At 38.6% G+C, this 24799-nt stretch overlaps 1 protein-coding gene across 2 annotated transcripts in view; it reads left to right on the top strand.

The window, feature by feature from the left end:
• Nucleotides 1-24799, top strand: part of PARP8 (poly(ADP-ribose) polymerase family member 8) — a 118276-nt gene that overhangs the window by 43433 nt on the left and 50044 nt on the right. For both annotated transcript variants that reach the window (XM_054003346.1, XM_054003345.1), the window contains exons 3-6: nt 12818-12855; nt 17896-17985; nt 19278-19348; nt 21702-21779. In XM_054003346.1, the coding sequence (XP_053859321.1) occupies nt 12818-12855; nt 17896-17985; nt 19278-19348; nt 21702-21779 (277 nt within the window). The remainder of the gene's footprint in view (nt 1-12817; nt 12856-17895; nt 17986-19277; nt 19349-21701; nt 21780-24799) is intronic.

Below are 24799 nucleotides of genomic sequence, written 5' to 3'. Positions count from 1 at the left end.
TCGCCTTAATGATTAGAAGATGGGACTCTGTGTACCTGTAAACAATAGATAAATAACTGGCTGTAGGTATGCCAGTGGTCCTGAATTATGTGAATGGATTATATTGGCATAAATGAACTGCTGTGGAAAATTCCACAGGTAGCATGTATTAAAAATCTTGCTCTGTGGGATTTTGTCATGTTAAATGTGTGCACTTTTGGTTTAGAATAGTTTTAGAAGCAATAGTTTGACATTCAAGTAATATATTTGGAAGTTATATATTTAATTTGTACTAATGATAATGGAACCTGAAAGTATGGAAAATAGAATAATTTTAGTTTATAGATACAGTATTTCAGCTGTACCAAGAAATATTCAGGGGGGACTTTAGGGGGAGGGAGAAAAGCTTCAGTTCTGTGAGATATATCAAACAATGGATGAGAAAGAGTACTTAAATTTGTTACTTTTCCCCTGCACAGCAGTGCCTATTGCACACCTCATTAGATAAATGAGTAAAATACCAACAAATTAATGAATGTGTAGAGTGTTCAAAGAACAATGCCTAAGACTTTCCTCCTTTTCTGAGCACTGCATGCAAAGGGAAGAAGTCCTTCTACTTGCTAGGGATATAATGAAGTTAAACAGTGAATATCTCCAGGGATTTATATGGGCTTAATTTTTGGTTTTCCTTACTGCTAAGATGCTGAAATTATAAAATTGTCAGGTAAAATTTCTTATGTCAAGCTTCTCTCTTCTTGGATAGCTGTAACTGTTCAGTTTGTAGTTTATCTTGTGTCTCGGCTTTGTGTTTGTGGTTCTTTTTGTGTCCTTTTATTTTAGTTTTGAAAAATTACAACACAAAGTATCTGTACAGGGGCTGGACAAGGTGTTACTCTTCAATTGATCTGAATTGAAAATCTGATTACTTGAATTAGAACCATAGGAGGCTCAAAACAGCCTTCTAGTAGGAACAATGTGGATTAAACCCTCATGGCTTTAAAATAACTCTTAAATGGCTTCAAAAAGAGCATATCACAGTATCTTCTAACAGCAGTGCTCCAAAATTAAAAGGTGGAAGCAGAAAAGAGGGAAATCTTTCTTCTCTAAAACTACCCGCAAAAAAAACCACCCACAAAACCATGAACAGCAGCAAAAAAAAAAAAAAAAACCAAACCTGAAACCCCGCCCAAAAACCCAAATTAAACCAAAATCAACCTCTAGAAAGCACATGGTGGAAGAAAATGGACCCCGTCATGTAAATAAGGTGGCCAAAGGCACATGATACTATGTGCTGCTCTGGCTGCTGATGAGCTGGGCCAAGATTTTACTGTTCTGAGGTTTTTTTTAGTGCTCTGTTCCTGGGAAAGACTGAAATTGGATGAAGAGCTCATGGGGAGTATGCAGGGAGAATTCAAACCCACAGGATCAGCAGAGAGAAAGAATACAGACCAGAAGTATAAAATGTATCCATGTTGAGAGGAAGGAGCTGCACCTGGTCAAACAGGGCAACTTGACAAACAGGAGGCTTTAGTAGTTTTCAGTGAAATGGTCAGATTCTGGTGCAGTCTGATTGTGGGGAACCTGGTTTTGTACATGTAGACATACTTGAATGTAACTCTTTCCAGAGTGACACACAGCACATATATTTCTTCCCCCCTCCCAAGTGTTCCTTATTTGCTAATTTTACTTTTGGAAGTGCCCTCATGTTTGCTAAAGTAATGATCAATCCTGTAGACTTTGATGTAGTTACTAAAAGCTTTTGTGCATTTTTCATTGGAAACTTTGCTAAAGGGAAATGTTTGAGCTGCAGTTTTCTGTCTCCCCTTTATTTGAATGACATGCTAAAACCAGCAAGGCTTTATAAGTAACATTCCCGTTTTGATTCAGGTGCAATTCAGGTCCATGAGAGGACCAGTAGTTCAATTATTCTTAGTGACAAATGCAAACTATAATAATTTTGACTCAGTGCCTCTGTACCCCCAGATAATGTCAAGAAACTAAGGCAGTGCCATTTTTGATGCACTGACACTGCTCATCTCTGTTTGGAATAGTTCTGATCTGTCCTTAATAGATGTGCCTGTGACTTTTCATATGTCACCACACATGCACATTCTCCATCATCCAGAGAAAAGATTACTCAGAATCACTTGTTATTCTTTTCTGTATAATTGCAGGTGCATCATGGGAAGATGCTATGTATGGTGAAAGGGGCTTGTGCACAAATTTCAATTCTTTATAGGCATCTGTCTGTATCTAGCAGCAAAAAATAGCTGTGACTAATGCTGGGTCATCAGTTGTCAGATCACAAGGAATGCAGAAACTCATTGAACTAAGGTGTTTCAGGAGATCTAAAGTGGCCTGAATATCTGTAAAAAAAAAATTACTGAGATGCAGACATGTACATTCAAAACATTTTAAAGGGTACTTCAAAAGGTGTTTAGAAATCCATGAATCACAGAATCACAGAATCACAAAATCACAGAATCACAAAATCACAGAATAATGAGGTTGGAAGAGACCTCTAAGATCATCAAGTCCAACCTATGCTTTAACACCTCAACTAGACTATAGCACCAAGTGCCATGTCCAGTCTTTTTTTAAACACATCCAGAGATGGTGATTCTACCACCTCCCTGGGAAGACAATTCCAGTACTTTATTATTTTTTCAGTGAAAAATTTCTTCCTAATATCCAACCTGTACCTTCCCTGACGTAGCTTGAGACTGCGTCCCCTTGTTCTGTCAGTTGCTGCCTGGTGGAAGAGACCAACCCCCACCTGTCTACAGCCTCCCTTCAGGTAGTTGTAGAGAGCAATAAGGTCACCTCTGAGCCTCCTCTTCTCCAGGCTAAACAACCCCAGCTCCTTCAAATGTTCCTTGTAGGGCTTAAGTTCCAAGCCCCTCACCAGCCTCGTTGCCCTCCTCTGGATGCGCTCAAGCATCTCAATGTCCTTCCTAAACTGAGGGGCCAGAACTGGACACAGTACTCAAGATGTGGTCTTACCAGCGCCGAGTACAGGGGAAGAATGAGCTCCCTGCTCCTGCTGGTCACACAATTCCTAATGCAGGCCAGGATGCCATTGGCCTTCTTGGCCACCAAGGCACACTGCTGGCTCATATCCAACCGGCTGTCAACCAGCACCCCCAGGTCCCTTTCTGCCTGAACACTGTCCAGCCACACTGTCCCCAGCCTGTAACACTGTAGAGGATTTTTGTGGCCAAAATGTAGAACTCGGCACTTAGACTTATTAAACTTCATGCTGTTGGACTCTGCCCGTCCATCCAACCGATCTAAGTCTCTCTGCAGAGCCCTCCTCCCTTCCAATAGATCAACACAAGCTCCCAGCTTAGTGTCATCTGCAAATTTACTAATGAAGGACTCAATGCCCTCATCCATGTCATCTATAAAAATATTAAATAGAACTGGTCCCAGTACAGACCCCTGAGGGACACCACTGGTTTCTGTCCCCAGCTGGATGCAGCACCATTCACCATCACTCTCTGGGCCTGGCCATCCAGCCAGTTCCTAACCCAGCGAAGAGTGCTCCTGTCCAAGCCGTGGGCTGCCAGCTTCTCCAGGAGTATGCTGTGGGAGACAGTATCAAAGGCCTTGCTGAAGTTCAAATAGACAACATCCACAGTCTTTCCTGCATCCACCAGGGGGGTCACCTGGTCATAGAAGGAGACCAGGTTGGTCAGACATGACCTACCCTTTGTAAACCCATGCTGACTGGGTCTGATACCCTGGCCATCTTGTAAGTGCTGTGTGATAGCACTCAGTATGAACTGCTCCATTATCTTACCTGGTACTGAGGTCAGGCTAACTGGCCTCTAATTACCAGGATCCTCCTTCCTACCTTTTTTGTAAACGGGTGTCACATTGGCCAGTTTCCAATCATCTGGAACCTCACCAGCGAGCCATGACTCCTGATAAATTATGGAGAGCAGCTTTGCAAGCTCATCTGCCAGCTCCCTCATCACCCTAGGGTGGATCCCATCTGGTCCCATTGATTTATAAATATCCAAGTGTCCCAGCAGTTCTCTGACTGCCTCCTCTTGGATAACAAGAGGACCATTCTGATCCCTGGCACCACCTACCAACCCCTGGGGACAGTTGTCTTGAGGACAAGCTGTCCTACCAATAAAGACCGAGGCAAAGAAGGCATTAAGCATTTCTGCTTTTTCCTCATCTTTAGTTACTAGGTTGCCTGCCTCAACCAATAGGGAACCGAGGTTGGTTATACCCTTCCTTTTACCATTTATATATTTGTAAAAACTTTTTTTATTATTTTTAACAGAAATTGCCAAGTTAAGTTCAAACTGAGCTTTGGCCTCCCTGATTTCTTTTCTACATGCCCTAGCAGCTCCCTTAAATACTTCCTGAGAAATCAGTCCCTCCTTAAAAAGAAGATACATCTTTTTTTTATTTCTAAGTTCTTTCAAAACCTCATTGCTCATCCAGACTGGGCGTTTGCCACGTCGACTCGTCTTTTGGCACACAGGGACAGTCTGTTCTTGTGCCCTCAAGATCTCTGCTTTGAAGCACACCCATCTCTCCTGGACTCCTTTGTTTTCAAGGGCTGTTTTCCAAGGAACTCTCTGAATAAGTCTGCCCTCCAGAAGTCCAATGTAGAAGTCTTATTGATATTGCTTTAATAAAGAATCTAGAAAATGGTATGGATGTGAAATAGTTGGCAGTCCAGTTGTGTAGCAAGATGCAAATATTAAGGGGAAAAAAAAAAGGAAAAAAAGTGCTCAGAAAGATTTGCACCCTTTGGAATACATACTGAAATTTTTAGCAAAGCAAGGAAGTACTTGTTTCTAGAAAATAACAGAAGTGTGATAGGGGACCAGAAGTCTTTTATTTTCTCTGCAACTTGCCTGTAGTCTTCTTTGAAAAGGACTAAAGTCTCCCTTGGACTTCAGTGGGATTTAGTTCAAGTTCTAAATTCTGTAAAAGAAAATAAAACAATCTTTAATATTGTGATATTATTCTTGCTGCGCTTGACTGACAGTCACTTTTTCCATAGCGGTAAAAATATATGCATGAAAACCCAAGCCCAACTCCTTTTAATTTTTGTCTTATTTGTGGTTTCTGATGCTTTCTTCCAGAATATTATAAAGTTGTTTTTCGCTAATCATTAGTCTATTGAATGACATCAGTTTTTGAAATCACTGTTTTCAAAAAAGGTGGAAGTCCTCTGGTTTGGTAGTTATTTCCCCATGTGAAAGACCAAAAGCCTGTATAATTATTTATATTTTAAAAGTCCTTATGCAAATTTTTCTTTCCAGAAGTATGTTATGAGATAGGCTCTCTTGTATATTTCTAACTGTCATGACTCTAACACTGTTTGTCTGTCAGTGTGTTTGGAGATACATGTCACTTTGTGTTTAGTGTTTTACGCAACTAAAATATTTACTTAGTTCTGTTTATGGTTTTGTCACATTACTGAGATTGTATTGTAATGGTATCGTGAGTGAAAGGAGTGCAGCTTGTACTGATTTGTACTGCCTAATAGTATTCATGGATTCACTAAGTTTTGTGAACTTTTTTTACTGTTTCCCTCAACTTTAGCAAGGCTTTGGTCACTGTCTCTCACAATACTCTCATGTCAAGCTCAGAAGTGTGGACTGGATGAGAGAGCAGCGAGGCTGATTGAGAAGTGGCTGAACAGCTGATCCCAGAGGGTTGTAATCAGTGGCACAGGGTCTTGTCTCTAGTGCTCTACTCCAGGGGTCAGTACAGGGCCCAGTATTGTTTAACTTTTCATCAATGGCTTGGAGGAAGGACAGATGCCTCCTCAGCAGATTCACTGATGACACAAAGCTGGGAGGAGTGGCCAATACCCCAGAGAGCTCTGCAGCCCTTCAGAGGGACCTTGTCAGGCTGGAGAGATGGGCAGAGAAAAACAATCTGAATTCAATGGAGACAAATGTAGGGTCCTGCACCTGGGGGAAGAATAACCCCAGGCGTCAGCACAGGCTCAGGGCTGACTTGCTGGTCAGCCTGGTCTCCTGCAGAGAAGGACCTGTGCGTCCTGGTGTCCATGAGCCAGCAGTGTGTCCTTGTAGCCAAGAATGACAATGGTAACCTAGGGTGCATTAGAAAGAACACTGTTAGCAGCTCAGGGAGGTGATTCTGCCCTTCTACTGAGCCCTGGTGAGTACATGTGGAGAACTGTGCTGAGTTCTGTGCTTTTCAGGACAAGAGAGATGGGGAACTCCTGGAGCAGGTCAGTGGAAGATGACAAAGATGATCAGGGGACTGGAGCATTTCTCGTATGAGGACAGGCTGAGGAAGCTGAGCCTGTTCAGCCTTGAGAAGAGACAACTGAGAGAGGACCTCATCAATGTCTGTCAGTGTCTGCAGCGGGGGGTCAGAGGAGGGACCGGGCTCTGCTCGGTGGTGCCGAGCAACAGGACAAGAGGCAATGGGCAGGAACTGATGCACAGGAAGTTCCACCTGAACATAGGGAAGATCTTCTTTTCTGTGCAGGTGAGCAGGCACTGGAACAGGTTGCTCAGAGAGGCTGTGTAGTCTCCTATAAAGGAAATATTCAAGGACTATTTGGACACAATGCCATGTACTTTGGGGTGATCCTGCTTGGCCAGGGAGGTTGGACCAGATGACCCACTGTGGACCCCTCTAGTCTGACCCATGCTACGATTCTGTGATATGTAACAGAATAATAGCATAGCTGAGGTTTGAAAAGGCCTCTAAGATCATCAAGCTCAACTCTTAACATATTACCACCATGTTCACCACTAAAATATATTTCCAAGTGCCACACCCATGCACCTTTTGAATACTTCCAAGGATGATGATTCCACCACTTGCCTGGGAAGTCTGTTCCAATGCCTAATCACCCTTTTAGTGAAGAAGCAGAACAAAATTTGTGTTATATAATTTTAAATGTACATTTAAAAATACATTCTAAAAGTGTCAGGTTTTTTTTTGCAGAAGACAAAAGTGAATACCAACAAGAGTTGTTTACAAAATCTGCTAGGTAAGAAAATGCAGAATGCTGCCATGGTTCTGTGTATGTTTCTGAATATGAGGTTCAGTGGACCACTTCCTCAGCTGATGTGTGCTAAGTGGGATACAATCTTTCAAAAGCTCCAGAGTGGAAATCAAGATTATTTTTTGGTTTTTTAAGAGCTCCACTAAGTGTAATGAAGTGTTTCTCAGCACAGCAGTCATATATACCAAGTGATGGAGTATCTTGCTAATTTACTTTTTTATAATCTATTGAAAAACCTAACATTTATCATTCACTCATACTTGTGGCAGTTGAACACCAAATAAAGAGTTTTTATTAAGTTTCTTTGTCATAGCTGTACATAACACAGTAGTATCTTTTGCTTATTTATTTTGTTTTCGTTAAAGTTATTTTGTTTGTTCTGTTTTCAACATAAAATGAAATGGTTGTGACTTTATAAGGCTTGTCTTTTGGTAGTGTCCATTAAACAAGAGATCCCTTTTTGCCATAGAAAATTGCTGCTTCTGGCTTCTAAGTCTCTTCTGCTTTTATTTGCATGCATGTAATCTACATACAAATTGGAAGAAAGACTTGATATTGGAGTCTTTTGCAGTGTGTTTAAATATTAGTTTTGAATTGTACTTCTCTTCACATAGTCTAATTCACCTGAGGTCATTTACAAAAAGAAAAAAAATTGTTGGGCTTTTTTTCTGTTAACTAATCCAGTTTTTTGTGTAAATACTGTACCTAGTTTTTCACCTGGTCAATATCTAAATGCCTTCATCTTCTACCTATTCTCAAGGCACTTCTTCAAGGGTCATCTATTTCAGAAATGCAATCTGAAAGTTTTGTTTGGGTGCAATCCCACTGTATGTCTTCTGAAAATCATAATTTCTACCCTGTCTTTGTGATGTGATTTATTGTCAGGTTATAAGGTTTCAAAGTGTATCTCAGAATAGAGAGTGTTGAGAGTAGCTTGTGTTTATGGTGAAAAGCTTTTTGGAACTAATTTTGTTTTGTTTGAGGAAGAAGGCTGGTCAGAAGTAAAGCAATATGAATGATCTGGTTTCAGGATCAAATGTTGGTCTTATTGAAGTAGAAAAGGAGACTAAAACTGTGGCAGTAATAGGAATCCACTGAAGAATTTGTAAGCATTTTCAAAGATAAGAAAACAAAAACTTGAAGATGGAAGTATTTACTGTATAATTATTGAACATTCATGAAATATTGATCTGCTGTGGCATGTTGTATGCAGATATATTGAAAATGTATGAATGTTGTGAGTTTATAGCTAGCAAATGGTGAAAGAATACAATTCCAGCTGCATCTTTTCAGCTGGATCTTATTCCTTTCTACTGTTTCAAGTAGAAAAGAGTAAAAGCATTATGTCTAGATCATGTTGTACTTTCAGAAATATTATGTAGATCATTAAAGAGGTCCTTTGGCCCAGAGTTGTTACCAGCATACTTTTTCTTTTTTTTTTTTTTTGTATCAAAGTTTCAGTAATATTTTTTTCATCTCACCAACTTGTTCAAAAGCTGACCCAGGCATATAATCAATACCACAGTAACATTTCATATTTCAAGTTTATCCATAGCTTGCTTTGCTGAGCTTTAGTGTCCTTCTTAAGGTATAAGATGTAGTGCTGATTTCATTAAATAATTGATGAGCTAGACCTGAGATTTTGGCATATCGTAAACAAAATCTCTTATGAATTCTGTAGCTTCAGATGTATTATAGTTAAGTCCTATTTACTCTTTCTTTTGTATCTTGTTATAGATTGACATTACCATCAGATTCCACATGACAAAAAAAAAAATCTTGTTTTCTTTCTTCATCAAGTTTGCAAGAAACATCATTAGGACATAGAGCTCTGGCTCTAATAGAGATGACTAAAACTGGAATAGAAATTAGATCACAATTTCCACACTTAATAAGGCAGTAAGTCAGTTGTTGCCATGGGACAGAGCTGGTTGAATTGTCATAACTATTCCAAAGCAAGAAATCTTAGACTTGCACCAGATGCTTCACACTGTTTCTGCTGTGCAAAAAAAGCTGGAAGTTCAGCTTAAAGGATTTCTTTCTTAAAGAGAAACAATGAATGGCATGGAGCTGAGATAATCTGAAACTGATGGGAAGCTATATCCCAGATACAGCATTACTGTTGTGGCTTTAGGATGTATATCTGATTCTGGGATTTGTATCAAGATGGGTAAAACTGCAGTTCAAGGCTTGGGAAGCAATCTTACAGATGGATAAAGGGAGGTGAAGCTGGTTGATTTCCTTTTTATGAATGTGCTTTGCGCAGTAACTTTTGCTTTGCTCTCTTTTTCTGTTTTCATGAGTATTTTTCTTTGCCCTGGAGATGCAGTTTTGGGGTAACATTTTGCCTGCTAGTATAATCAGTTAAGACTTTCCACTCCTTTTTAACTAGCTTTGAGAAATTGTAGTAGTGTCAGATGAAGATGCATCTGCTTGTTTTGTATTCAGTTGGGAAAGATTAATTTATAAAATAGCAATTACATGGTGCATACCCATCTGGTTGATGAATTAGTTCTCCAATGGAGATGAACTCTTGCATAATAATTTTTCTGTAGAAGGAATAGATATGGTTAAAACACATTGGAAAATTCTTGCAATGAGACCCCTGTGAGTAAAATTGTTACTAACCCAAGGCAGTCAATGTTAATATTATTTCAAGAAATAAGAAGTTTACATTAAAAATGTGAAACGCAGCAGTTCCCACTAATTTCTTATTTAATACTTTACTATTTGTTAAACAACAAAAAATTTACTAGGCCATTTTGAGTATGAAGCTTGTTCTAAGCTTAAGGTTTGAGAAACATAGGTATTGCAGAATGCCTTCTGCAGAGGGTCTGAGTAAAACAGAAACAGCACCATCATGGAGACTTTGTTTACACCCAAGAGTTTAACTGTTCCTGTAGCTAAAGCAATATAACTGAACGAGCAATGGTGAATGTGTTTATGGGAACAGGAATAAATTATACTGCTGTAAGCTGTATTTAGTAACTGCAATAAGGGTGTACTGAGGAACTGCATTGCCAGAAGGAAAAATCATTTCCCTCACTGGTATAATCATGTTGTACTTCTATGTGAGGGCCAGGCCTAAATTAATTCCGGTTGCATTTCTGAGTTCTTAAATGAGAAAGCTGCTTCAAAAAACACTTTCTTTGGCTTTGGGAGAATTTGACACTGAGAGGTGCTGAACATCTGCATCTTCACTGAAGTTTGTGCTGTTTAAGGTGCTGTAAGTCATCACGGTATTGTGTTTGTGGCTTGGCTCTAAATCTTGTTAAAGTCAGTGGGAAAATGCTTGGGTGGCTGGAGGACAGGAACCCTTGGGAGACCTTTGTTTGCCTGGTATATATTGTTCTCTGACAAATCAGGTGTGCAGGCAGTAGGAAGCAGTTTATCCTCAGAGCAGAAAAATGTGCCAAAGGGTGACCGTATGTGACTATCACAGAGGTGAGCTGAGATAAAAATTCAAGTTTTGTTTTGTTCAGTAGTTTTATTTCCACTTTTTGCTTCCATGGTCCACACATAAGTAACACGAGTTGACAAGCTGAAGCAAAGCACTACCACCTCTTTCTGGGGGACGTGGAGTGGATTTATTCTCCCTGTTGCTGGATTCACTGGGCTTTGGATCAGATCCCGAGTTTGAACAGTCAGGTTTGAGACTATTTCTAACTTGCATTTTCATTAACCTTTTAATTTATTCCACCTCACAAGACAAACAGTATGTTGTTTGGTTACTAGTTTCCATTTGGCAGCACCACAGCTGCTGCTGGCAGAGCTAACCACATGATGAAGAAAAAGGAACAGAAAACTCAGTTCTGTCAGGTTTCTGCACATGTGCGCATTGACTAAGCAGAAGTTAACTTTGAAATCAAATCCAGCTTGAAAGTTAGGTTAGGTTGCTGAGGTCTTTACCCAGCTGAATTTTGAGTATCTGCACTCATTAAGTTGGGAAACCTTTCAGCTCCTGTTCTTGTTCTCAACATTAGAACAAACACATACCCAGAAATTCTGGAGGCAGCAAAGAAGTGTGCAAGCAGCCAGTCTAAAAGAGTAAGGCTCTTTCAGTACCTCTTTCAGTAGTAGAAGGAAGAAGTCATGGTTACAAATATTTCTAGAAGATGTGGTTTGGTAAGAGCAGGCACGCAGTTAAGTTCTCAGGAATTTTGGGGGGTATTTTTTTTTTCTGCATCACAGCAAAATTCTCTATAAATGACTGCACTGAGATATAACACTTCCTTATTTGGGAATATTTCCTTATTTAAAATAGTGATATTTGATATCATCATCTGACATGATGACAGATGAATCAGATTTAAATAACCCAATCCTTAGGGAAAATACTCCAAGATGAGGGGATACAGATGCTGCCTATTCAAAATGCCTAAAACATAATTAAAACAAAAAAGTCATAAAATGTTGAATTTGTACAGTGATGGGATTTTAATCAGCAGTTGTGTGGCAAAATCCATGGTCAGCTGTAATAAATGCTTCTTCTGCTTCAATTTATGAGAACATTTGCGGCTGTTGAAGAAACAGGCATCTTTGTGTCTCAGTCAAAAAATACATAAAATATTCTAGAATAGACGGTGTGCAAGAACAGGTGACAGAGCTGTGTGTTAATTGATCGACTTGCAGAACCAAGTGTGAGGGACCTACTTTTTCATATTGATTGCCTCTTACAGTCACTGGATTGTGAAAGTGGAACTCATTTAACGGAAACCCTTGAGAGGGAAACAGTAAAAATCATACCTGGCTTCAGTTTCTTGTCTATATGGAAGCTATATTAACGTCATTTAGAAAGATTGTATGAACCAATTTTCAACAATTTTTCAGCAAATGTAATACATGCCAAAATTTCTTATGAGGACTGTACTATCCTGCTTTGGCTTAACTCACTGCAGACATGAGCCCACACCATATATTATTTAAATGTGTAAGTTGACACAATATATAGGATTTAGAATTGGAGAGAATATTAATTATACAACAGAAACCTTTCCGTTTGCTTTATAGTTGAATGCTTTTAATGCAAAAATTAAGATGTACACTAAATTTAAAACCAGAAGGACTTGGTGGATAGTTAGATAACTGAGCAAACCATCATGCCTATTTGTCCTGCTCTCAACAGTGAGTTTAATGAAGGTCTCACTGGAAGGTAGGGAAAGCAGATGTGAACTGAGTTGCAGAATCAGGATGGTGCTTTTGAGTGACTGTTTTCTGATGAAACAGATTCAGGGAATCCACATAGTGAAGCTGCTCTTCAGTGTGACTGTGGCTCTCTCAAATTTTAATTTGAACATAGTTTGACAAAAAGGTACAGATACTATGTAAAATACAAAGTTTTGATGGAAGGAAGGAGCTGAAAACATCCCAGAGCCTTTGCTGAACCAAACAGAAATGTACAATGAGAAAGACCTCCTGCTGAGTCTTGAGTCAAATACAGAAACCAGATAGAGGAAAAACTGGGCTTTACTGGTTCTCTAGTTCTGATGTTCAAAGAGTGACCTTTTTTAAATCAGAAGTACACATATTGTGAAATGTTACTCTAAAGGGAATATAATGCAGCCTTGATATTCCTTTTAAGAACACTGAAATGAGGATATGCCAATTTACCAAAATAAGCTTTCAAAATGGGCATGAGGCTTTTTATTTTCAGCTAAGCACTTCAAAAGCCATCAAAATAGATGTTACCTTCTGTTCTGGAAACTGTCAGGAAGCTATAAATAAGCATAAAATAATACAGGAGCAGGAAAAAGTGTTGTGCCAGCAGTTAATGTTGTTGTTTCTAATTTTGTTGGTTTTTTTTCTTCTTTTTTACAGTGTGTCCTATTCAGTGCATGTCTCTGAGGATTACCCAGGTACAGTGCAACATTCTTGCCTGTAACACATGTATACATGTTACCACAATTTGCTATATTCAAATGAGAATATCTGAAAGGGTGTTGATGTCTTCCAGGTACATCTTGTACTAATAATTTTCCATTAGTTAAAATTATTTTCACAGTCACTTCTCCTTTTCAGGCATCATTTATCAGCTGGGTCAGGGTGAGAACACTGGTTCACGAGTTTAGGTAGACTGTAGCTTGGGGTGCTGGAGCCAACAGGGATAGGAGTGAGGAAGTGCCCAGCTTCTCTTTGGCATGGTAGATAAAGCTTGATCTTTCAGGAGCCTGAGCAGGCTGGCGCAGGGCCAACAGAGCACTTGTGCTGGAGACCTTAATGAGGCTGCTGATGCTCTCCAGGTTAAGCCTGCAGACTCTGCGGTGGTGCCTCTCTGGGTCAGCCGGAGCCAAGCACTTGTGTGCAGCTCTTTGGTAGTGCTGGCTCACAGAGGGGGCTCCCAGCTGCTCAGCCCAGCCTGCCTTTAGTACTTTGAGATGGGTTGGCAAAGGTATTTGCGTAACCACATGGCCAGTCTTGACAAGGCGTGTTATTCATAGGAAACAGAAACAGGTGAGAACAAAAGTGAATTTTCAGGGAGCCTGTTTCCTCAATTTCCTTCACAAAGACACTGCACAGATACTTCAGGCAGCACAGGCTATCAGAAGCAGTAGTGGGAAGTGGGGATGACAGGTGCTGTGCAAATAAAGGTTTATGGTAGTACTGTTGGACTGTACCACATTGTGCACCTGTGATTATTTAACAGTGTAAGAATGATATGAAACCCTCTGCCCTTTTTTGATCTTTCTCTGTAGTTTTTCTGGATTTTTTTTCAAAGAAGTATTATTTCTTTTAGAAGCTCTAAAGAAGTGTGACTTTGATCTTCTTCACTGATAGCAGCAGATTCTGTCTCATCAAAACATTACTGTTTGAAGCACATAGAGAAAAAAAATCAACAGTGGTGCCAAAAAAAAAAAAAGAATTCTGTGAAAGAATGCTAACAGCCTCTATTAGATTTATTTTTTTAACCAGTAAAAATTGTGGAGGAGAATGATATTAGTGTATTCAACATTTAGAAATGGGACAAACAGATTCATAAAATGCACAGTCATCCCAGTGATAAATGGACTTACAGATTACTGCATTGAGCTGACAATGAACAGAGGCACAAACAGTTGAAAAAAATCTTCACCGTGTGTTATTAACAGTTTCTTCCATTAAATATTACAAAATTTGACCTCTGGGAACTTCTAAGTAAATGGTAAGCTGAAGCACTGAACCAGCAGCAGTTACTCACACAGGACATGACAGCTCATTTCCTGGCCAACTCTTCTGTCTGTTAGACCTCAAAATTTCCTTGTGGGTGTTATTTGCAGCATGTCCTGATAGTCTACAAGCCTGAGTGACTTTAGTGTCCCTGAAACCTAATGAATATTCTGTGCCATCATGCCCTATATTTTAAAGGCAGATAGCAATTGAACATTTCACACTGTAGTTAGCTTGGAGCAGAGAGTAAACCAGTACATGTTTATTGATTAAAATACAGCCCTTCAGGGCTTTAGAAAAGCTGATTTCATTCACATCTCCAGCTTTTGCAGGATATATATGTGCTTTATGATGAAGAGATGTTCAGTGTGTTCCGAACAATAAGGACTTTTTGCCATTTTGCAGCTTTGATCATAAAACACTCATTTTGACTCAGCAAGCCTGATTCTTTGTCACCTGTTTTTGTCCTAAATTTCTAAACTAAAGTTATTACTGACATAGTTGGCTATGTCTCCCTTCTCTAACATGTATCTTAAGGAAGATTTCAGGGACATGTCAATGTGTGATGGTGTCAAGTCTGGGAAGCTCTATGCTGATGTCCTCAGCTGGAAGGTGTTCTTCAAGTATTGTTGCAAGTTGATAGAGTTCAGAGCAGCACGTGGTCTCAAATTAAATTTCTCACAGGATAAACCTTTACAGATTAAGGTTTAAGTCCATTAGTGCATAGCTATAGCAAACTTGTATCCTGTGTAGATTAAGACTGTAATACAAAGTGGATCAGATTTGTAAATCCAAGACAAGGCTGTCAGAGTTGATCATTAGATAAATTGCTAATGTGTGCAATAAATATATGAAAATAGGAGAGATTAGGCCATGATACAAGTGATGTAATTCAGCTAAAATGCTACCACCAAAAGTAAATTTTGGATACTAAAAGAAGAGCCTTGGGTAGTATACATACTCCCACAGTCTGCTTTGCTGTAATGTATGCAGCATCACCACTTTGGTACTGATAACAGTGTGTAGCTGTTGCTGAATTACTTCTTGAAGCATCAAATACAAGCAGCTGAGTTTTAAGTCGTACCTATGGAAACCATAATGTGACGTGACAACTTTCAATAATGGAAGGTGTTTGAGGGTTTCATATTTAAGAGTGAAAGCTAAAAACGTGCTCACAAAGGCACACTGAGGACTTAACAGGAATAGTGTTGAAACAGTAATGTCTGAAAGTTACCTATCCATTGCTAGAGTTGTGAAAACATAACTGAAAAGTTTAGAGCCAGGTAATAACAGTTTCAGCAAAGTATTGCTGTAACAATTTTCTCATAACATTGACACAACTGGGGAAAATAATCTTTTAAGGAGCAGTTATAGAATATAACGTCCATGAGTAGACTGAAGTCCCACTTCACACATGAGTGTATCATGACTCCTCTAGGTACTAACAGAACAGCAAGCATTTTGCTAATGAATTTATGTTCAGAATGATTTATGTTGGCTGACAGTAGAACTGCTGTAGTCTTTTATCCCAGTGATTTGTCAGTTACACACCTTCTTAGACCTCAGTAGATTGCAGGAGAGATGGAGAGAACCAGTTTGGCAACTAGTAGTTTGCTGCATCACTCTGCTAGGTCCAGGCACTGTGTCCTCCAGTGAAGAGGATAAGTAGTCCTAGGTGTTAGAAACGAGTTGTTGAAGAAACCAAATTGAAGCCATTATCTTAATTTCAAGTCTCATCATATTGCTGGAAGGAAAAAAAAACTGAATAGCTGCCAAATAGCAAAGGAAAAAAAAAAAAAAACTTGACAGTGAAAGTCATATTATCCAGCTGCCAAGAAAGAAGGACAATGGACATAAAAATATAATTAAAATCTATAAAACCTGTAGCTGAGCAGTCCTTTTTCCATATATGTATGTATATTCTGTACAGAACATACTCTGTTCCTAGTTTTCTGTACAGCAATAAGCTGTAGCACAAGGATTTCCTCTCTCCCTTCCATGTATGTGGTGTTAAGTCTATTTAGAGCCAAATTATGGCCTCAGTTATCTCAGCTCATTAGACTCTATAGCAGTAACTTACACTCCCAAAACTGGGAAACAGATGTGCTTGTGCTGTATGTGCAAGGTGGACGGAAATGATGGTGACAAGGTGGAGAATATAAACAGAGGCAAGGCAGGGCTTCTTGCAGAGGGCAAGCTGCAGCTGTCCTGTGGCTACAGCTCACAGCCCCTCCTGCCAATAGACAAAAGCGGGAGAAGGAATTAATGCTGGCAGGAGGGACCCCGCTTAGTTTACACAATGCCATGGCTGTAAAACACTCCTGTGCCCAGTGTGTAGCTCAGCAGCCGCAGACTGATGTTTTGCTGTGCACACAGGAGTGCAGGGCTTGGGCATCAGGAGGTGTTGGCCTCCTGCAGCATTGCCCCCACACAGCATGTGTGTGTGGAGCCAGCCACAGATCCCTCAGATTACCTCACAGGACAGCACAGCAGTGGGAGTAGGCAAAGGTGTGGGACAGAGTCAGACCTGGCAGGTGTGTGTGAGTGTGGCAGAAAGGCTGTTTTGCAGGTGGCAGCCAGGAAAACCCATCTCTGTGTGTGGTGTAGCTGCTGCTCTGCCCAGCCTGGCACATGGTGTAAGGAATGGCCACAACCCCATGCTCCCTCTTTGATAAAGGTGGCTAAGAACTGCTGTGATACAAAGGATGATATTACTGAACTTTCCTCCCAGTTAATGTTAACACCTGCAATGTTTCACTGGGAGCACTCAAAAGGTTTGAGGCTGCAGCAGTATGCTTAAAATTGCATGTGATTTCTTGCACATTGCAGATGTGGGACCAAAGTGTTTAAAGCTATAATACATTAGTCCTTCTTTCAGTTCTCTTACTTGTCACTTTATCTGTGATTGTTTTAATTGTCAGGCTTTCTGTTCTAGAGCATAGCATATGTTTCAATTCAGCCCAGACCGTTAGAAAACAAAGTATCATTACTTTCATAAGCAGTTTAGCAACACATGCAAAATTAGCTCCTGCAGATAGTACAGAAGACCCTGCTACTTCTTGGTTTTTGTTAGGAAACATTAAGTTGGAAAGAAAAAAAAGAAACCAAACTAAAAATACCAGAACAGACACAGTCCTCGGTCTAATCCCTACACTTTTAAAGAAAATTTGGTTAAATAGTTATAATATTCATACATACAAATGTTTTGGTTAAGTGGGAGGGATTTCTTTTCTCCCTGAATCAGGTGGAAGAAAGGTTATCCACAGATTTGAAGACACTTCAAATAACCTTTATGTGACTAGACAAAATGAGGCACAGGTATTTGGCATAATTGGCTGTTAACACCCAGCCCAGTGCAGCTTTCACTCTGCATATCAGATCTAGCTTGAGTTTTGATGTCAGACATAGCAAAAAAACATAGAAAAAGTATTAATTTTGGGAAAGGTTGGCCACCCTAAGCCTTGTGGGTTGGTTCAGAGCAGTGCTTGGTGTGATTCACAAAACCCATGACATCGCACTCCATGGTTTTGCTTTATAAAGTTTGGGTCTGAATCTCCTGTACTTATAACATTTTTGCTTTTGTTAATAATTTCAAGGGAAAAAAGCCAAACACACCTGGAAGGTGGTAATGCTCAGCTTCCTTAAGTATCTGGGGAGTGGTTCCTTGTGACAAAAATCTGGGATAGGAAACATTGGAAGGGGCTGACAAAGCACAATGGAACTTCACCATGCAAAGTATTTTTCTTTTGTAGATAACACTTACGTTTCCAGTTCTGATAATGATGAAGATGTGTTAGTTACAACAGAGCCAATTCCAGTAATTTTCCACCAAATTGCTACAGGTAATCCTATGTCCGGAGAGTTTTCTCAAATTCATAATTTTGGAGGAAAGCTAAGATGTTGTCTGCACTCAGAGAGAGATATTATATTAAAGTGTACAGCTGTACAGTTTGCTCTTTTCTCTGGGCTTGTTCTAGTAAATTGTCCTACATTTCAGAATAGAAGAAATTAAAATATTTCTTTTGGGGATCACTACAATTGTGTGCAGAATGTATTTTTTGCTTTTAATGTCTTGCAGCCTGTGCTAGAGCAATTCCCCTTGAATACAGCTAGAGATGCTTAATACTTTCCAGTTATGAGTTTCCATGATCAGTTGCTTAAAACTTCACTAAATCTTCACTACTGTGATGAAACAGTCTATAACTACCACTGCCTCTGGTGAATTATTTCAGGAAGTGGTTCAGCTGTTTCACTAAATTGCACTATAGAAAAATGATTTGTTTTTTCCCAGTGATTTTGGGGGCCCTCTCATTATAAATTATTTCCTTATTTAAAAAAGTACTTGATACATGAAAGGGTATGCTTGTTAGACATACAGGCACATTTGTATTGTATTTAATAAAAATTTGTGCAGTCCATGGAGACAGTTTAGATTCCAGTAGACAAATTATCTGATAATTTCAGGCTGCAGAATAAACTGCACAGAGTCTTAATTCTGGCAGTTCTTCAGATAGGAACACTTGACATCGTAATTTTTTATTATTATTATAATTCTTTAGGGCATTTTTTTGCATAACAGAGAATTATTTTGAATTCCACTGGGGGACCAGTATGATCTTCACTCTCTCATTTATACAGATGTAAATCAAGAATAATCTTACTGATGTTATTGCAGCAGCACACAAACAAAATCTTGCTATTATCGTCAAAAGTTTGTGATAAATTTTACTTGTAAATATTTCTTTACTTTGAAAAGCAATTAAGCCTGAAATTTACAATAGAGTAAAAATCTATCTTTTATATAGAAGATTTTGTTTTCCTGAGGGGTTTGATTTTTCATTCTTTTATAAATTACATGAAATTAATGAATGACACTAAATTGTATATCATGAATTGGGAAAAACAAATGTCCTAGATGGATCTGCTGAGTTTCAATTCACACTTTAAAAAAGTCTTCTGGGAAGTAGAGACTTCCTAATTTTAGACTGTTGCCTTGTAAACTCTTTAATGGATTTCATATCTGTAACTTTTTGTTCCTTATTTGCTCTACTACTGCAACTAAGAATTCCAAGTCTGCAAAACTATTTCACTTTTTTTTTCTACACATATGTTCTTTGTTTTCCTTTTTTTTAAGAATTAAGAAAAACCAATGATGTCAACTATTGCTTATCCATAAAGTCAAAATTACAGAGGGAGAATGGAGAGGTATGTATTTCTTGTATGCATATTTTAACAGAAATTATCTTAACAAGCCAAAGAAAATAATAGAATATGAATATTTACCATAGACTTCCTATCAAAATGTGCTTATTCAGTCTGTGCATGTTTACATGTTTTAGAAGGTGACCATATTTCTCTGGGTGGATTAACCAGTGATTCACTTAGTTGGGATAGAAATTCTCCTCCTACCCTAGGAAATATGGTTTTGGTGTTTCATTTTTTGTTCAACAGTGTTACAGACCCTGTTGGCCTTAAATATACTGCTCTCCCAGAAAAGTAGATAGTGATTCCATTACCTTTTAACCTACTCTGGCACATAAGACCTCATCTCAATTACTTCCTACTCACTGCTTCTTCATATAGCTTGCAGCAATCCCGCTGCAGACTCTAGACCTCTGCAGGACTCTTTTCACCATAAGCAGGGTCTTGAGTGTTAGGGTCTTCCAGGCACGGTGGCATTTGCCCTGTGCCTCTTGCACAGCTGACCAGTCTCGCTGAGACATTAAGAAAGAAGTGACACTAAGGTGAAATCCACACGTGGGGCTTGACAGTGTCATGGCCTCAAAGAAGGTACCACATAGGCTCTTGCCTCAAGCAAGAGATTAAACATTGTCAGGACCTCAGGTGCTTGACCTAAAGTCTTCCTTTGGTAAGGGTGGGTGCTGAGTTTCTTACCCTGGAAATGGGAGGTAAGCATGCCTAGATGCTATGTGTATCATTTTTTTAGTAAATGAAATGCCATTTGACGTGAAAAGCTGTACTGAAAATACTTTGCTTCTAGTGCCTCATTGTATTCAGTGCTCTAAGAAAAACAAGTGTGGGAAGAATTTACCCATTTCCTTAAAAGCCTGAAATATAGTTAGCTTCTGTGGGACTGAGTTTGAGCTTCTATTTTGTTTCTAGTTGAATCAGGTATTTAAATGTGAAAGTATTGAAAAAAAAAAACCCCTTTATAAAAAGTCTCTTAACACTGATTATTTCTGTTGGCTAGACAGTTTAAGGTTGGTTAGGATATGATGGGTTGGTCACTATTCTAATGTGAGAGTTCTGTGTGGAATTTTTTTTCAGTTGATTTCTGTTTTGAAACATACTTTCCTCTGAAGTAATTTTATTGTAAGATGAAGAAGACTAAAGTTATTTTATTTATTTTCAGTAAAGTAAAAGTAGAAATTATTTTGTATGTCTTGCCAGAAGTCGCCATGAGATTGGATAAATACACTTTTGCACTATATGCATACATACAGCGAATAGAGCAGGAATTTAGAGGCAGAGGTAGAAAAATGGGATTACAGTGTCTGACCACAGAAATTGGTTATAAGTGTACATACATACTGATATTTGTGGCTATGGAATTTAGGAGTAACTTCTACTTTTTTGATTCATATTTCTGATTTCTGTTCCATTATGCCATGTGTGTGTAGGACACAAATAAGAAAAAAGTGGTTAATACATTACGTTCAGGCTGAAGTGAAGAATGATGATTTTACTAGGTGTTCTTTAGGGGCTACTAGTCACCATATGGCATAGAAATAACACATGCAATGTGGGAAACAAGAATTACTCTCTCAAGCAATTATATAATTATAAGTAAAAGTTCTAGTGCTGGGAAAACTTCATCTCATGCTGAGTTGCAGTCAGTACCAGGATCACTTCCATTTACTTGACAATGTTATTCAGAAAGCAGCCTATTTGGAGCAGATTTTACTTAGGTAAGCATAAGACTCTCTAATCCCTACTCTTCACTGTCTCAGAGAAGAGCTACTCAGAAAATTAAGTTTGAAATTTTCCTAGCACCAGGGTGGAACTTCTGTTAAAAATAATAATTAAGCAGCAGAGTGTCAGGTTTTCACAGAAGGAAACATAAGTTATTCCATGCTTGGACTTGGATTATCTCCTGAAACTATTAGGGTTTAATTCTGAGAATAAAGTAAAATAAAATTGTAGTAGGTTGCTGACACACCAAAAGATGTCCATCCAGAACCAGTCTTGGTGGGAAAGTCATGCTTTGTGTAGCAAAAGCACAGAGTGAAGTATCCCCCCAAAGTCTGCTGAATTATCCAGTTCTTTAAAATACAGTGCTGTGTTTCTAACCACACAAGTATTATTTCTCCAGCATATATTCAAGGTGTTTTTATACACCCTGTATTAAATGTTTTTTTCTTGTGATATTTCATCATTCTTAAAATGGGCCCTCTGGAAAAATTATACTGAAAGATCTTTTAAGAAAGGATGCCATGAGCTTATTTGTAAAAGCATAATTCCTGTAGTTTCATTTTGATCTATACATGCAAGGTCAACATACTGCTTTTATCATTGTTAACTTTCCTTTTCCATTAAGGAGTCACGGCACAGCAGCACAGTTGAAGAAGACTCTGAAGGAGATAATGACTCTGAGGAATTTTATTATGGAGGACAGGTAATGCAGGAAATTTTTTGTGCAAGTTCCAAGAAAGTAATATTTGAGAGTTCTTACGTTCATTCCATTGCAAATTTATAATAATATTTAATTTCTTACATTTTTTCACTGTTGAGTAGAGTGGCATGTGTATATATGTACATACTATTTTATGGCATATTGAAATATTAAATGTGTTCAAAGTTATAACATATTCAAAATAAGATTACTTTGCTTACTTTCGCAAAGCTATAAGAATGAAAAAAGCAAATACCCTCCAGAAAACTTGAAAATAGAAACTACTTGCTTACTTCCAGGAAACAGATAACTGACTCTGTAAAGCTTACCTCATTATTAATACAAATGGGAAGCCAGGCTGGATCCAAATCTGTTTCCTTCTGGAGAATTGCCATTTTTTAAAATAAAGAGCACTGCATTTTTATGGTGAAAATCGTTATTACAAAACAATTTTGGTCTAGGCAATAGTCCATTCTTTTTCTGAGCTCTAGAGTAAAATTCACCTTGAAAATGCTGCATATTTTAGGTGATTGTACTGCTCTGTGCCTTTCCTTCTTGTTCCCTCAGCAGAATTAATTCTTACATTTTCTTGTGTATTGGGAAATAAAATCTTTTCATGCCTTTTTTTCTTTTGCAGTGTGCTTTGCTATGCTAGTCTCTTTATTCAGATTTCTCTTATTTTTTAGCCTCAATGTTGCCCCAAGGAATCATTCCTCACTTATGTTTATTAGAACTGTTTATTTCTATGAACATTTTAGTGAATTACGGTCGCTGTTTATGAAGGTTGTCCCTTACCTCAGCCTTGAGGCTGAAGCCATCCGTGCCCTGGGTGCAGAGCCAAGGCTGCAGGAGCACGCCAGCAGTGCCAGCAGGGTGGGTCGGTGCAGAGAGCGTGGGATGCTGATGAGCAGGACATCACTGAGCCTCTTCTCTTACAGAGCCAACAGTGTGGTGGGGTTAGCACACAAAATTCATGTTGAGGTGCTGTACAGTAAAAAAAAAACAATCCAACAAAACCCCACAAACAAACAAAACAACCCCATGCCCCTGAAAAGCTATTAAAATTTATATTGAAGGTGGAACTGAAATAATTTATTTTCATTTTTTGAAATAGCCGACATGGGGAATTGACTCATGTTCACTTTAGAAATGACTGCAGGAATTGCCTCCCTTCAGCTGCCAACTCCTACAGCCCCATGCTGGGGAGTGCTGGGGAGGACCATATACATAATTCACTGCAAAGAGAGATGTTTTATTTTAATCTGCCTGAGAGGAAAAAGCTTCTGATCTTGTCCTGTAGTGATGAGTCACGTGTACTCGCTTCATTTTTCAACTCTGAAGGGCAGTAACCTCAAGGTGAAGGAAAAGGCATAAGACATCTGGGAGTGCTTATTTCTTGAACCAGGGCTGATACATTTAGTAAAGGATGCCTGGCAGTGCCCAAATGAATTAATAAAAATTAGCACTGCCTGTGAGATATGAACACAGATAACAATACAGCATTTTGCAGGGCGTAAAAGACCTGTGTAATAGTCAAGACTGGTTAGAATTTAAGTGCCTTATATTAAAATGGAAACTAGATTATATTGCATTGTCTTTGCTATGACATAGTACATTTAACTGAAGGAATAGTAACTAGCAAAAAAAAATCAGGTCTGCAATAAAAATAAAATATCAGTTGATTATTACTATTTTGAATATAAAATATCCATATACAAAATACAGTGAATAAGAAAAAGAAAAAAAAAGAAGACATCACAGAAAGTGTATTTAAAAAGAGGAAAAAATGACATGTCTAATTTAAAATCTCATGGTCAAACGAAGACATTTAGCATTAAAAAGTAATACTGGGGACTCAGAAAATAAATAGGAAATCAGGTAATGAGCAAAGTTCCTTGAAAGACAGAAAAGAGCAATCCTTTTTCAAGCAGAGTGTTTGCAGGAGTTGTCAAGTCAGCACCAGGTGTATTAGGGAGAAAAAAAGATTTGACCGTATATGTGGGGAACAAGCAAGGTGGGCTCCTTCATTTGATACGAGTGTCTGTCATGCCCACAGAGAGAGGGGGCAGAAATACTGACTTTAACAAATAGAGGGAAGAGATGCCAGCGTAATTGTATGCAACAGAGTTAGGAAGGATGGAGGTCAGGATAATTCTTAGCATTTTCTAAGCTGCAGCTGGAAAGATAGGAGAGCTGCTGCTGATGAAACAAGGCCCGTGGAAGCTGGGAAATGGCATTTGATGGGCAGTGTAAAAAAGATGCAACCTTTTGCTCATAAATTAAATGTTTGTATCCACTTCCTAGGCACCTGCTTGTAATCCTCCCTAAGGATTTAATGGATAAATACTTTAAAGTAGATAAGTAGTTCAATAGTCTAAGACCTATTGATTTTCAATGGGATTTAGGTTTGTAAATCGCTTAATCTCCTTCTAAAAAGCAACCTTTTGTCAAATAATCTGAGTAAGGTCTCAGATTAAAAACGGAGACTTTCTGAACATAGACCTTTCAGTCACAGCAAAGTTACCAAATTTTTTAGCTTTTATATTCACTTTTTCTGCAACTCTGTTAATTCTTGCTTTGAATCTCTATCTTCTACATTTGCAAATAAGAACAGGAGATGAAAACAGAAATACTACTGCCTTTGGCTTTCTCTCTGCATGTCTCTTGTGCTTCAGCTACAAGACATATTTGAAAATGTAGAAATACAAAACCCTGACAGCTTCCTCTGCATACATCAATATGTCTGTGGCACTAATTCAGGGGTGGGAAGTACCATACTTGTTCTTAAAATTTGCCAGAGTACTGCTTTATTTCCTTTTTAAGTTCATAGCCTCTTACCATGAGAAAATAGATTAGAAAAAACATTATTTTGAGCAGTGTAGTGTTCTGCATAATGTTCCTTTTGTATTTTACAATTATTGAAATATAAGACTGATTTAAAAATCTGGTTTAGGACCAACAAAGGTGGCAAGTGCCCCACAGCTACAATTTGTGAAATGATTGCTGTGCTTTCTTTGGAAGCA

The sequence above is a fragment of the Vidua macroura genome, chromosome Z, assembly GCF_024509145.1.
Source record: "Vidua macroura isolate BioBank_ID:100142 chromosome Z, ASM2450914v1, whole genome shotgun sequence".
NCBI lineage: Eukaryota > Metazoa > Chordata > Aves > Passeriformes > Viduidae > Vidua > Vidua macroura.
This window is presented reverse-complemented; position numbering and strand designations above follow the sequence as displayed.